Below are 15,000 nucleotides of genomic sequence, written 5' to 3' on the forward strand. Positions count from 1 at the left end.
ATGCGCTTAAATATGATATTTTAGTCATCCAGATTTTGTATGTATTATTGTAGATGTCGTATATTTTATTACAGAGTCGTGATTTCAAAAGTAAAAAAAAAAAATATTTGGGTGCCATCAGCTAGAATCGAAACCAAAAGCAAAATTGTAGCATTCAAAGCTGGTGACGTTACCACTGTACCATGACACACATATGAACTGATTAAAAATAAACCAAGATGAATGTACAAAATGTATGACGATTTTTTTCAATTTTGATTCTTAAATTTTTTGACCACTTAAAAACTATTTTAACCGGCTAAAGACCGATAAAAGAACGGTTCATAAAAAAATCCAATCATTTAAGGCCAATAGCACTGCTCTGTAACTTTTTGTTTCCGAAGAGATAGAGTTTGAAAATATGGAGACAGACAGACAGACAGACAGACAGACATATAGCTTCTTATATATTAGATTTCCATTGGTCTGTTAAATTTAATTTTGAAACAGAAGGTTGTCTGACAGAGGTCAAAGTTTATGCAAAGCTCAGGGAAATGTTTTTTCATCTAAGAATAAATCAAATTAAAAAATTAAAATTACGATTTGGGATGCTTATTCAGATTAGCAGACGTGGGCAATTAAAAGGTTTCCTATTGAGAGAGGGGCCATTCATTTGGTTAAAAAGTTTATCTCAGGAGTTGGAGTCTAACAGGACCAACAGGACGTGCTCCATGCTTAAGTGGGGAACACATACTCAAACGTGACTCTTTACCCTAATTCTTGACCCCCTCACCCCCCCAAAAAAGTCTCAGTATTCATTTTGTTTGCAGCTATTTACCAACGAATGTGTACAATTGTCCATTGACCTCTTCTCGCCTAAGGTCATCAGCAATATTCGAAGGTTTCTCATGGGAAGGGTCACCTTTATTGACGACTGCATACACATCCCCATGAACAACAACGAAAGACGGATCTTCGGCAGTGACAGGTCCGCCAACTTCTTCCTCGTCGATAGTTGAGTAGATCATCTCTGCAGAGTTTTGTGAGCTGTGATTCAATTGGCTCGATCTTGCAAGAGTTTCTGGTCCAGCTTTTTCTCCAGGACGGTAAATAATATTGTCAACAGAAATAGATGATTGATGACCTGAAGGGAAGTAGTTGAAATCAGATGGCAAAATTCCTTTGGAGTGTTTCCTACCTGGATGAGTTTTTCTGCAAAATAATTTGGAAAATTTCTTTCAATTATTTCAGCCTATATTACTTGTTTTCATCTGACTGTTGTTCGCATTTTGAGTGTTGAGTATAGCCTCTGACCTTCGTCAGGGATCTTGGAAAAGAAAGGAGAACAGTTACTGGCTCCATAGATGGTTTTGTATTCTTGGAATTATTTTTGTTTTCTTTGCTGTAGTTTCGTATGTATGAAAAAAAAACAGAAACAAAAAACGACTCAAACGTTGCACAAATAACACTCAAGATGAGAACAATAGTCCAATCAAAATAAGTAATACAAACAATCAGCCCACATCTAAAAAATTCAAAACTTTAAATAATTGTAATTCCGCCATTTTTAAAATAAAAATGTCAGAACATAATTGTGGATGATTTTTTTTTTTTTTTGTTAAAGATATATCGAGCACATCATCTGCTGGATCATTTTTGGGGGAATTTTTGGAATTTATACTAATTTCGACCTGACATGTATAAAATCCAAAAAATTACAAAAAATGAGCCAGCTATATCTTCAACAAAATAAAACATCCACAATTATGTGCTAACATTTCGGTTGGTATAGCCTTCGACCTTCGTCAAGCATTTTGAAAAAAGAAAGGAGAAGAGTCACTGGCTCCATAAATGATTTTGTATGCCTGGAGTTGTTTTTTGTTTTAGTTTTTTTGTTTGTGTTTTTTGTTTATTGTGGTTTCATATGTACGAAAAAAATTTGGTTGACAAAAATCAACTCCAAGAATACGAAACCATCAACAGAGCCAGTCTCTTTTTTTCCTTTCTTTTCCAAGATATTTGACGATCAAAACGTTGCACTCAAGATGAGAACAATAGTCCAACCAAAACAAGTAATGCAAATGATCAGTCTTTATCTAAAAAATTCAGAGTAAGAAGGTTTGCATGAAAGACCATGTCTGTTGATCAGACGGAAATAGTATTTTTTTTTTTGGTTTGTCACTCTAAACTTTATAATAGTAATTTCTTTGTATTATTTTGATTAATCAGATAATTATTCTCATCTTAGATGTTATTAGCACAACATTTTGATCGCTGCAACCTGCGACCTTCTTCGGGTGTTTAATATGTTTCCTTTTCTCTACTAAGGAAAAGAGGGGTTAGCTCTGCATTGCAAGAATTCAAATCGCGGATTTCAGGGTGGGTTCATAGATCATATAGAAAGTTCAATCTTCAGGAGTCACTAAAATATTTTTTAGGGTTTTCCTAAGACTCAATTTTTCGGGATATCTATGCTAATTGTTAATAATAGTGAAAAAAAAACGTGTTTTACGAAACAGAGGATCGATACCCACATTGTGCTAATAAGATACGAATAATTGTCCGATTAATCAAAGAATACAAACATTTACATCTCATCTAAAAAATTCAGAATTGCAGTAATTTCTTTGGTCTGTCATGTTAAAAAAATCATACAGTTCATATTTTTCAAAATGGCTGTGATTTTAAATAGGATTCCCATTGGTCTGTAACATCTAGGTTTGAAATACAATTTTCGTTGGTCTTTCATGCACAAATATGCTAAGCATACACGATAATAATTTGACACAATATTTTCCTTGGTCTGTCACGCTTATGTTTGACACAATATTTTTGTTAATCTGTCACATTAAAGTTTGAAATAGAATTCTCATAGTCTATCACACTGAACTTTATAATAGAAATTTCATTGGTCTGTCATATCAGGAAAAAAAATCACGCAGTTTGTATGAGCACATCTTAAAAATATTGTTCTCATAATTTTAAATTTAAAATAGGATTTCCGTTGTTCAGTCAAATCTAAATTTGAAACAGAAAGTTGCTTGACAGAGACCAAAGTTTAGGCAATGCTCTGAGAAATGTTTTTTCATCTAAGAATTTACAAATTTATTTATTTGTTATATATATATATATATACTAGCAAAAGTACCCCATAATCTATTATACCATACCTGTTCACACTGAAACACTTATCACAATATTCTGTGGATCTATGTTAAAAAAACTTGTTAAACTTTGTGACATATCTCCATTCTATGGAGGTCAGGTGTGAACGAATACCCCATAATTTTATTATACCATATTTCTTAAACTGAAATATAATTATCAAAGTATACATACGCAGATAGATATGAAAAGTCTTTATTAAAGTTTGTGCCTATTTCCATTCTATCGTGGCCAGGCGCGAACGCAGACCCCACAATTTTATTATACCATCCCTATTTAAGTTAAAACATACTTCTCAAAGTATTCTTATGTACATCTGTATCAAAAACACTTGTAAACGTTTTTTTTTTATTTTTAAATTTTTTATTTCCATACTTTGTGGACCAGGTGCGAACACAGACCCCACAATTTTAATGAACCACCGTTCTGTCAGATCAAACATACCCATTCCTGTGTCTCGATACATCTTCTATCATTATATGTAATCAGTTTTCTATAATAGTCAACCATATAAGAGCCTATTCGTGACCAGACACACACACACACACACACACACACACACACACACACACACACACACACACACACACAAACAAACACACGTTCAGCTTTATATTATATATATATATATATATATATATATATATATATATATATACAACAAGACTTCCTTCAGTCTTGACAGACTATGGATACCCATTGTAAGGGTGGCTGTGTGTGAAATTTTTGTGATAAGAGTTGCACAATCTCCAACCGCACCTCTCCTGAGTCGGCAAGTGAAGGTTCAGGACGACTGGAAGCAAAAACTGAGATAAGCAGAAAGCACATACAGCGCCTAAAATTCCTAAATTGTCACCAATCTGGTACTAGCCAGGCTCAACGTTGCTTAACTTCGGTGATCTGATATGTATATATTCTACTTAGATCAGATGAAAAGTTCTCGACGATAATTCTTGGCCTAAAGACGTAATCCCCCAACGCGGGTGATTACAGAAACATGTATGCACATATGTAGCCATCAATGTTTGTATAAATAAATTTCATATATTCTACTTATATATAAAAGGCACTTTGTGTGTGTGTGTGTGTGTGTGTGTGTGTGTGTGTGTGTGTGTGTGTGTGAGTTCGTTCCCCATAGACTCCAAAACGGCTGGGACGATTTTTTTTTTTTAAATTTCACACACATGTAAATTATGTGTCTGGAAGTGTTTTTAGATAAAAAAAATATTTTGAATGTCTTATTTTGCTCATATCACCTGCAAACTCTAGTGGCATTACCTAGCTTTCTTGAATGAATTTCTTACCTGTAGAAAAAGTAGGCTACCACCAGTAAGATGACCAGCAAAATGAAAATGATGATTCCCAGAATGATAAATACTGAAAAAAAAAAAAAAAAAAAAAAAAACAAAGGTTATAGTCAGCTAACGTACATCCTAACTTCCGGTGTGTCTACTACCGGAAGTAGTGGCAATGCGAATCAGTTTCTTCACTTTTTTTCATTCACATTTATCTCCCTTGTGCATGTACTCTTTTTTTTTTTTTTTGACAATCTTTTCCCCGATCGTTCTTTTTTTTTAATATTTAATTATCAGTGAAAAAATTTTTCTGTCTTATTTTAATAAAGGATTATTAAAAAAAATTTTTTTTTAAATAATGAAAACACTTATTAAAATCTTTTAGAACTATTTGGGAATATTATGTATTGGACACGTTTATATTATGTTTGAAATTTTGTTATTTTGATTTCAATAATTTCATTTGTTATTTTAATGTAGGCACCGCCAAAAATGGCCGCAAAATCAAGTTGTTGTTGTTTTTTAAAACTAAATTACATTTATTAAAATCCATTATTTCTGAGTAACTTTTTTTCCCCCAGAAAGATAAAACCCTGAATTTTATCATATAGAAAACAGAATAATGTAAAACTTTTTCTACTATTTTTAATTCAATTTTAAATGTTAAATTTTCCCAAAAAGTTAACAATTGACATTTTTTGTCTTGCACAAAAAACGTACTTAAATATTTAAAAAAAGGGGTTTTGAAATAATTAATTTATTTATTTATTGTCTAACTAAGATTTAGGATGATTTTCTAAGAGAATATGCAAAAATATTATAATATAAGTACCTGAATTTCAAATAATTCCACTTATTCATATAGGTAACCAGATATTTCACGTCGACGTAGAGTTCAGATCGACTCTGTTTACGTTTTCTTTTGATAAGAAGAAAACTATGGAAGACTAAACAGGCCAAAAAAACTTATTTTTCAGTGACGAAAATTTCAATGTATTATTAAGCTGAGGCTGGCCAGTACCAGATGGGTGACCATTTGTATGAGTTTGGTTTTTAATGTGTATGTGTGGGGGGGCCAGACTCCCCAAAATGGGGGGGGGGCAATTTAAAGCAGAATAAAAAAAAATTATTTCAGCGCGTTTGGTCCACCGTAGTCGAAAGGCGGCAAACGTTTTCAAACGAGATCGAAAAAAAATGATGCTATTTTTAACACAAAGGGCACAATATTTATCGAATTTTTTTTTTATCGATTATTCAAAGCATGCTCTGTTTAATAATGGCCATGCATTATTCGGCTCGCTAAAAAAAAATTGTTAATTTATTTATCAAAAATTTTAAAATGGCTTTTTTCGTATAAATATTAAAAAAATTTTTTTTTTGTTTTGCTTAACTTAAATTAATTATTTTACTTAACATATTTACCGAATTTCACACTTCAAAACTCAAAAGCGGGATAATTAAACACAATCGAAGTTCTGATATTCAGACGTCAAAATAAGGTATGCAAACAATTTTTTTTTTTTTTTTAATCTATTATTCTGTCCCTTACAACAACACAATATGTTTTGTTCAGTTTCAGATGATTATTTTAAGCATATTTGTTCCCACTTCAAAACAAGGGGGGGGTTGTAAGCAAAAAAATATATATATATATAAATATCGTTTATGAAAAATAAGTACACTGTTATAAAGTTCATTCTTCTAATAATCGCTGAAAATTTCGTATTGATCGGATAATTACCTGATTTTTGGTAGATTTTTAAAAAGACGGTCCGTCAAAAAGTACTGACCTGCCCCTCCCAGTTTTGGCGGTGCCTATTTTAATGTCAATAAGTTTATTTTTATACTTTCATAAACATATATTTATATCAAAATAAAAACAAACGACATTTGTATCATTTCATAAATTTCTTATAAAATTTCAAATAAAGTTAAAAAAAAAAATTTTTTATTTTGTTAATAAAAGTGTAATTAAAGATTAATTATACTATTTTTATCTTTTTATAATTTTGTTAATTTTTTATTGCATATTTTTCAATAATTTTCTTTTTCTTATATTTTATTTTAATAAATCTATAGAATAAGAGACACCGAAATGGAGTTACAATTACGGCCTGGTTATTTTAATTTTGGTTAAAAGTCAGGGACTACACAAGATACAATTAAAAGAATGTACGAAATTTAGTGCGAACTCGGCCTGGTTATGGAAATATGGTAAATAATAGGCAACATAAAATAATATTCATTCAAAACAAAATTAAAAATAAATAATAAGCGAACGTAATAACCCTGTTTATATATTATAATTAAAAAAAAAAACGATGTTAAAATTTCTTTAAAAAATCGAAAAAAAATAAAAACAAAAAAAATAGCGAACGTGATGGAAAAAAGAAAACGAATGAAGCAAACGATGTTAAAACTTATACAATAAAAAAACTGAGCATTTCTTTTCAAATCTCTAAATATTGAACATTTTCTTTTAAAGTTCCAAGGGGATGAAAAGTTCCAAATGAAGTAATGTCAAGTCTGTTGGGTTAAAATGAAAAGAAAATTGGTCGAAAATGTAATGTGCTACTAGTATTATGAAATTTCACCTCAACAAGCAATACTTGTATGAATTAAGATACAACACAATGGAGTTTCCTTCTATATTAAAAAACACCTTTATTTGTTATCCTCGTTAGTAGCGTTAGTAAAAGAGAGAAACGGGTTATTAGGTTGAAGTGTTCTTGTGTAAAGATAGAATTAATATATTGCCGGCTTCTTGAGGAGACAACAGCTCAGTCCACACGTGTTTATAGCTAGTAGTCATCGGGAAGAAGGCAGCTAATTAAAGGAGAAAGAAAGAGCAAGGTCTTCAGTGTATTTAAGTATTGCAATGTGTGTGTGTGTGTGTGTGTGTGTGTGTGTGTGTGTGTGTGTGTGTGTGTGTGTGTGTGTGTGTGTGTGTGTGTGTGTGTGTGTGTGTGTGTCAACGAGAGCAGTTCTGTAGCATGATAAACAAAGTTCGTTTGGGTACCACACGTGGAAATAAATGGGATATTAGAAGGTCGCCATGTTAGCTTGTACTCACATTCGGCCTGGGGCTAATGTGTGCTGCCAGCTGGAGCCAGTGAAAAAGAGAGTAAGACTTTCAGATTTCGCCTTTTATGTACTCGGTCACTTGGTTGAGAGCTGGACTGTTATTGGACAAGCCAGGGAAAAAATGGATTTCAAATCTCGAGAATTAGCTTCTGCCTGTAATTGTAGCAATTTTCGGCTGCAACAAATCGCTTCACAATAGAAACACTGAAGAACACTAAAAGTGAAGGAACTAATTTGCCTTGTCATCACTTCTGGTAGCAGCTACGCCGGAAGTTAGGAAGTAAGTTAGCTGACTATAACCAAAAGAACTAAATCTATATATAAAATTAGATATATGTCTATCCGTCAGTTTGTATACAATATACATAAACTATTGATTGGATTGTAATCAAACTTTGTACCAACATGCATTTACTAAGGCAATATCATAAGCTATATATTAGTTATGGGCAAAAATGGCCAAAGTATGGCGGAAAATGATAAAAAGCATGGTTTTGAAGGCCGGTTCATCATAATTTTTTTTTGTTTTCGATTATTTTGATTGTATTTGAAAGATTAAAGACAAAAGTTAATTACCAATGGAATAAAATACTTTTACATGTGAAAAAAAATGTTGTAATGAAAAATATTTTCACACCAATTTTCAGAAACTGACGAATTCAGATAACTTTTGAGGTTAAATAAAATCCTTTAAAAGACAAATATTAGTTTTCTGCATCTATTTCAAAGATAATTAGTAAAGTAAATTCGTAAGATATGAATTAAATTAAAAAAAACACCTTGTTTGTACAAAAAAAATAGCTTCATTAGCCCCCCAAACCGAGAGATTCTGGCTTCACACAATCCAAATAAATGATAATCTGTCTAGTATAGCTTCTACGGAAGCCCAAAATATCAGAAAATCAAAAAGGCTATCTGAAAATGACGTTGGGTGGTTGGAGGGAGAGAGGGAGGGAAAGTACAAAACTGACTGGTTTTCTTCTCCCCCCCCCCACCCCAGCTGTGCATACGTACATTCTTATCATAAACGTTTTTATATTTTTTACTATTTATTTTTTAATTTAATTATTTGTCTATGTTCCTGCATTTCAATTTTTTCAATTTCTATTTTTCAAGATAAAAATTATGTTACGCTGAATATTACACATTCAAGCGAGGAAAATATTAGAATATTACATATAAAAACTATGCTAAAATGTAATTTAAAAAAAAAAAGAGAGAGAATATTTTTTGTAGTTAGAGTTTTTACTGTGAAAATATTAAATAAACAATGTTTAATTCTATGATAATATCGTTAGTTCCAGAAAGTAATTTTTCTTCAAGTTTCAATATGACTCGGAGAAAAATTAATTTCGTTAATACGAATTTTAGGAGCTGTTTTCGTACTTTTCCTGGAAAAAAAATTTTTTTTTATTGTTACAATTTATTATGAATTATTTTCATAAAAAAACAAAAACAAATTTTTTTTTTTTTTTTACTACTGAAAACCATAACTTTAATAAAAGTGGCGTTTTTTGTTTAAACAACATAATACATTATCACTAAGATTCAAATAAAAATAAGTAAAAGAGTTACCTCCCTTAGAACAATAAATTGTTGTTCCGAATTGCTATAATATATATATATTGATTGAGATTGTCGGACTGACTTCCTCATCTTGGTTGTTATTGTCACAACGTTTTGGCCGTTTTGCCCTCCAGCCTTCGTCAGGTGTTTTGTATCGAACTGGGGAACCGTTTGTTAGGAGTCTCGAACCCAACCCTTTATTATTATTACGGTGGTACCGTGTTCAGACTCCAGCTAGGCTTTGGGACATAGTTGCTGATTCTCTATTTTGAATGTTACTTTTTCACTGCCTTCATTTAGGATTGAACTCAGCACCTTTGGGTAACTGTAAACTTTGATACAACGTTTAGGACCACTCGGCCATATGTCACTAGGACAATTCTTAGTTGGTTTTTGTTAATGTTAAACCTAGGTTGTTATTCAAGGTTTTTTCTCTCTAGAGGTGTCCAAATTGCATTCAGACGAGACCTGGTACGAATGAAGTCCCGCATGGATGAGAACATGACCAAAAACTGCATATACTCCATACCATGCAGTTGCAGGAAGGTTTACAAGGGTGAAACATGCTGCCCCCTTAAAGTGGGGCTTCACTCGTACCAGGTGTCGTCTGAATGCAATTTGGACACTTGATGATAGAGAAAACCTTGAATAACAACATAGGTTTAACATTAACAAAAACCAACTAAGAATTGTCCTAGTGACAAATGGCCGAGTGGTCCTAGACGTTGTATCAAAGTTTACAGTTACCCAAAGGTGCTGATTTCAATCTTGAACGAAGGCAGTGAAAAAGTAACATTCAAAACAGAGAATCAGCAACTATGTCCCAAAGCCTAGCTGGAGTCCGAACACGGTACTCCCGTAATAATAATAAAGATTTGGGTTCGAGACTCCCAACAAACGGTTCCCCAGTTCGATACAAAACACCTGACGAAGGCTGGAGGGCAAAACGGCCGAAACGTTGTGACTATAACAACCAAGATGAGGAAGTCAGTCCGACAATCTCAATCACTGAAAACACCTCATCTCAAAAATACAGACAATTACTCTATATATATATATATATATATATATATATATATATATGTATTTCTTATTTATATTTATGTCGCGGCAGTAGAGTGAAAAGCATAAATTGTTTTTCTTTTATTAATATTATTGGAATTTTTTCCTTTTTTCCTTGTACACATGTTTGTGAATTATTCCATGGATTTCTGCCTTTGGATTATTATCTTCTTCCAATTACGGGATTTCTTTGGATTTTACTTGTGCAAATGGAAATTCAATTAACTTTCTTGAAGTTATATATTTGGATTTTACCGTCACTGGATTATTTATCTTCCACCAGACTATCCATTCATGTGTAATCACCTTTTTCTTCACCATATTCCCTCTACTTCACTTTTTTGTTATCAAGTAAGATCTTTGACTTACTTGTTTCATCAAATACTTCTGCATGCAAAATCCGATCCCACATTTTGCTAATTCCTACCTTCTGATGAGAAGGAAAGTATTTCTTCGAAACTGCGGATTAAGAACTATCCACTTACCTAGTATTTCCTTTTCAGATTAACTATGTTTTTAACTCATTTCAAAGTGTTTTTAACGTGTTTTATTCACTGTTTGCTCCTATATATATATATATATATATATATATATATATATATATATATATATATATATATATATATATATATATATATATACTTGTACTTTTTTGTAGAAAAAGAAATCCCATACAATGCTCTATTATTAGGGAAAAAACCTTTCTCGAAATAAGAGCAATATATTTTTTGTATAATATATACAGGAATTTACATTTATATCGGTAGTCGGTACCGACGGTTTCAAGCCCGGTAGTTGAGGACTGCTCTTAATGTCCGCCTCAGGCTCTCTTCAGCCGACTCTCATCTGTCTTTAACCGGAACCGGAACTCTATATATGCACACCATAATTTTTATTTATTTATTTATTTATTTTATCCTTTATTTTTTTTATTTATTTTTTTTCTGTATGCTACTTTAATAAGGTAATAAATTTGAAGCAATAAATTAAAAAGTATGGGATGACGCCTTCTATATTATTATTTTTCTTTAATCACCCCCCCCCCCATCATTTAGTTTAAGTCTCATTTAAAAGCATTTTAAAAGTTCATTTTGAAGTTACGTCTAATCTCGTTTAAAAATAGGGTAATAAAATTTAGATTGAAATAGACCTAGGAAGTGCCCAGGGGATGGTATATACTAATATTTAAGTATCGCTTTGCATTTAAAAATGTTTAAGATTTATTTTAAAATAATCTCTAGTTTCGTTTTAATTACGGTAATAATATTTAGTTAAAATAGACTTAAATTGTGTAAAAATATGGCATATGTTTATATTTAAGTATCGTTTCACGTTTAAAATTATTTAAAACGTTATTTTTAAATTATATGTAATTTCGTTTTAAAAACGGTACTAAATCTTAGATTGAAATAGGTCTAAACGGTGTCAAAAATTGGCGTTTTTATATTTAAGTATATTAAGTATAGCATGATCTCGCTCTATTTAAAAACACGTTTTAAAACATTTAAAATTTAAAATTTAAAAATTCTCTCTAGATCTCGTTTAAAATGGGTGATAAGATCTACAATAATATAAATTAAATATTTTGACATGTGTCTATAACTAAACCCTTTTTTTTATCTTCACGTTTTATCTTTTTTTCTATCCCAATTTATAAGAAGCGATTCTCTTCTATGTATACAGTCCTTCAAGCATTCGTTTCTTACATTTAAGCATCCATCTTCTTGGATTGCTTTTAAAATGTAATATTTTTCGGCATTGCAGAGCGAGCATTGTTTTAGCTCTGGGGAGTATGAAGGTTTTTGCTCGATTTTTTTCCATTTCACCATAAAAGGTGCACCTTCTTCTTTTAACTGCCAGATCTTGTTTGCTAAAGCCGTATTACTTCTGTCTTTTGCTCTAAAAGAGCTCATGTGCATGTAATATCTCTGTTTAAACGGCCCCTTCGTCATTCCAATGTATTTATTAATAGGGAAATGTATTTATTAATGAAGGGAATTGTAAAGCAGAGTCACTTGTATATGAGGCAACTGTAACGAATACATCCACAAACGTAACTAATAAATTAAGTAGTTATACATATATATATATATATATATATATATATATATATATATATATATATATATATATATATATATGCATATAGTTCAATATTCCGTCAAAAGTCCTGAGTTTGACAGAAATATTCCCGAGTTCAACACAAATATTTCCGAGAGTTCCACAAGATACAACTAAAGAAAGTCGGAGGTTACATCGACCGAAGCGTTATGAAAATGGCACTCAATATGAGAACAATAGTCGAAAGATTCCAAATAATATGAATTCGTGGTGTGGAGCAACTAGTTTCCATCCATTAGGTCCCCCATCGTTTTCTATTCTCTCCGGGAGGTATTGTTCATCGCTAACCAACAATCTCAGAAAACTTTATCCTTGAGTGGCTCTCATTCCTTACTAAACAGTGTCACACTGGTGAAAAAAAAAATAGTGGAGAATTTAAATTTTATTGAACATTTACCATAAAACGCTGCACTGCCTCTCGTCTTCGGACTTGTGTCAGCTTCCTTCTGATATCTCTCACTGAAGAATCCGCTAAAATCTTCCATCGAACTGTTAGATGCTGAAAAACAATTGATACTTTATTTAAAATGCTAGTAAAAAGACATAATCATCTTCCTCTATAATACAAATCTCACCTGTCTATTTAAATGTATGTATTATGTATGTATGTATGTATGTATGTATGTATGTATGTCTAAAACTTTCGACAGAGGCGACGGATTTTCACGATGTCAGTATCGTTTTGAAGAACGGCCCTTTGGGCGACAAATATCGAAAAAATGGCTAAAAACATTAATTCCTTCACCCTCAACTAGGCACTTTTCTACAAGGAGGGAACGCTTTTTTCGCAGACATTTTCGAAAGTCATCCCCTCTTTTCATTGATTAGCCTTAATTTAAACCTTCGCCACATCCGGTTTGGCGATGGACGCAACGGCAAAGATGTCACGTTTTTTGTTTGCTTGTTTGTTTGTTTGTTTGTTTTTGTTTGTTTGTTTTTTTTGTTTTGTTTTTTTTTTCACGCTCTTTTCCTTCTTCGCGGTACGGGTTCGAGCCTGCCTGCCTACTACCACTTTTTTTCTTTTTTTTTTTTTTTTTTTATTCTAAACACACACGCACCTCCAAACACCCGGACAAGTCCGGGCACCCAGACTAGTTCATAATAAAAGGGGCAATAACTTGTATATAGCCCAAGGGATATCACTCAAAATTATTTATTGATATCTTTATTTATCTCCCTTGCACCGTGGGACGATTTTAACAGCTAGAAATAAAATTAAAAAAAAAAAAAGAGATTTGTGGAGAAGCCTGTGATGTTTTGGGGGTGTCACCATAATAGAACGGAAATTTTAATTTCGTTCCGGTGCAATAATACACGTTATGAATGACAATCAATACTTTAATTTATTCGCAAAACAACAATCTTTTAAATAATACACAAAAGTAAATTTTAAACAACGAATTAAATACACTGGAAACTGAATTGTTTTCTTGTATTTAAAACGGAAAAACGTCTAATTTATTAACTTTCAAAAATTAAATGCAATCATTTTTACTTTTTAATAGAATGAAACGAAAAGGAAATTTTAAACAACGAAATTATATATATATATATATATATATATATATATATAAAATAAAAAAATATATAATTATATATTATATATATAATTATATAATTATATATATAATATATAATTTCGAATATATATATATGTATATATATATATATATATATATATATATATATATATATATATATATATATATATATATATATATATATATATATATGGAAATGTATAAAAAAGAATACGAAAAGTATAAAAGCTTATAACTTTTCTTTATTCGTTTTTCTTTATTCGTTTTCAGTTGGTGACGTACAAAATAATATCATAATAAAAATTTTTAACTTCATTCATATATATATTACATGGAAAAATGCGCGCATGAAAAGTAATATTCTTAAGATTTTATTAAACCTGGAAAAGTAAAGGACAAGAAATTCAACCTGGAAAAGTAAAGAACAAGATATTCTAGTAAAGTAAAAAATAAGAATTTTTTAGACTTAAAATATTGCAGCTAAAAATAAAATTTGAATATTGATAAATATTTTATTTATTATTTGCATATGTTGTTGTTTATTGTTGAGTTAGAAAGGGTGTCAGTCGCTGGATTGAACTTATTTCCCCCCTATTATTTTCATATATTTATGTAGTGAAAATTGTTTGAATAAAATTAATTCATTAGTTAGTTAGTTAGTAGAGGGAATTAATAATTTTATAATTTACATAAAAATGAATTAAATGATCCTAATTATGATAAAATAAAATTATTAATTTTTATGTAAATTATAAAATTATTAATTCCCTCTACTAACTAACTAACTAATGAATTAATTTTATTCAAACAATTCTCACTACATTATTTTCTTTATTTCGAATTTTAAATTCTTCTTTATTTTTATTTCTATAATTTTTTGATGTTCTCGATTTTTAACATTTATTTCTTCTCTATTTTTTCCCTATATTTTTTTTATATTCTCGTTTTCTTTTTAAATATTCTTCTTTATTTTGTTCTTTAAATTTTTTTGCATTTTTTTGTTTTTTCATTATCCATTTTTCTTTTTCTTGTATTATTTTGAAGTTCATTTTTTTTCAATTCTTCTTTATTTAATTTATTACCCACCTCATAATTACTTCCATTATTACTATTCTCAGGCCCTGGATTTAAATCAATATCCATTGTCATCGACATTTAAAGTGACGTCTGCTTTTATCCTTTTTTTA

At 30.7% G+C, this 15,000-nt stretch overlaps 1 protein-coding gene across 1 annotated transcript in view; it reads right to left on the bottom strand.

Annotated features, from left to right (window-relative positions):
* The window catches only part of LOC145265590 (uncharacterized), a 31,562-nt gene that overhangs the window by 526 nt on the left and 16,036 nt on the right, over positions 1–15,000 (bottom strand). The window contains exons 4-6 of the mRNA XM_080121597.1: positions 12,670–12,771; positions 4,449–4,521; positions 1–1,191 (exon numbers count right to left, since the gene is read on the bottom strand). The exon at positions 1–1,191 is cut by the window's left edge and continues 526 nt beyond it. Coding sequence (XP_079977723.1) covers positions 810–1,191; positions 4,449–4,521; positions 12,670–12,771 — 557 coding nt within the window. The 3' untranslated portion in view covers positions 1–809. The remainder of the gene's footprint in view (positions 1,192–4,448; positions 4,522–12,669; positions 12,772–15,000) is intronic.

The sequence above is a fragment of the Euprymna scolopes genome, chromosome 40, assembly GCF_053919585.1.
Source record: "Euprymna scolopes isolate OS-2025 chromosome 40, ASM5391958v1, whole genome shotgun sequence".
Lineage (NCBI taxonomy): Eukaryota > Metazoa > Mollusca > Cephalopoda > Sepiida > Sepiolidae > Euprymna > Euprymna scolopes.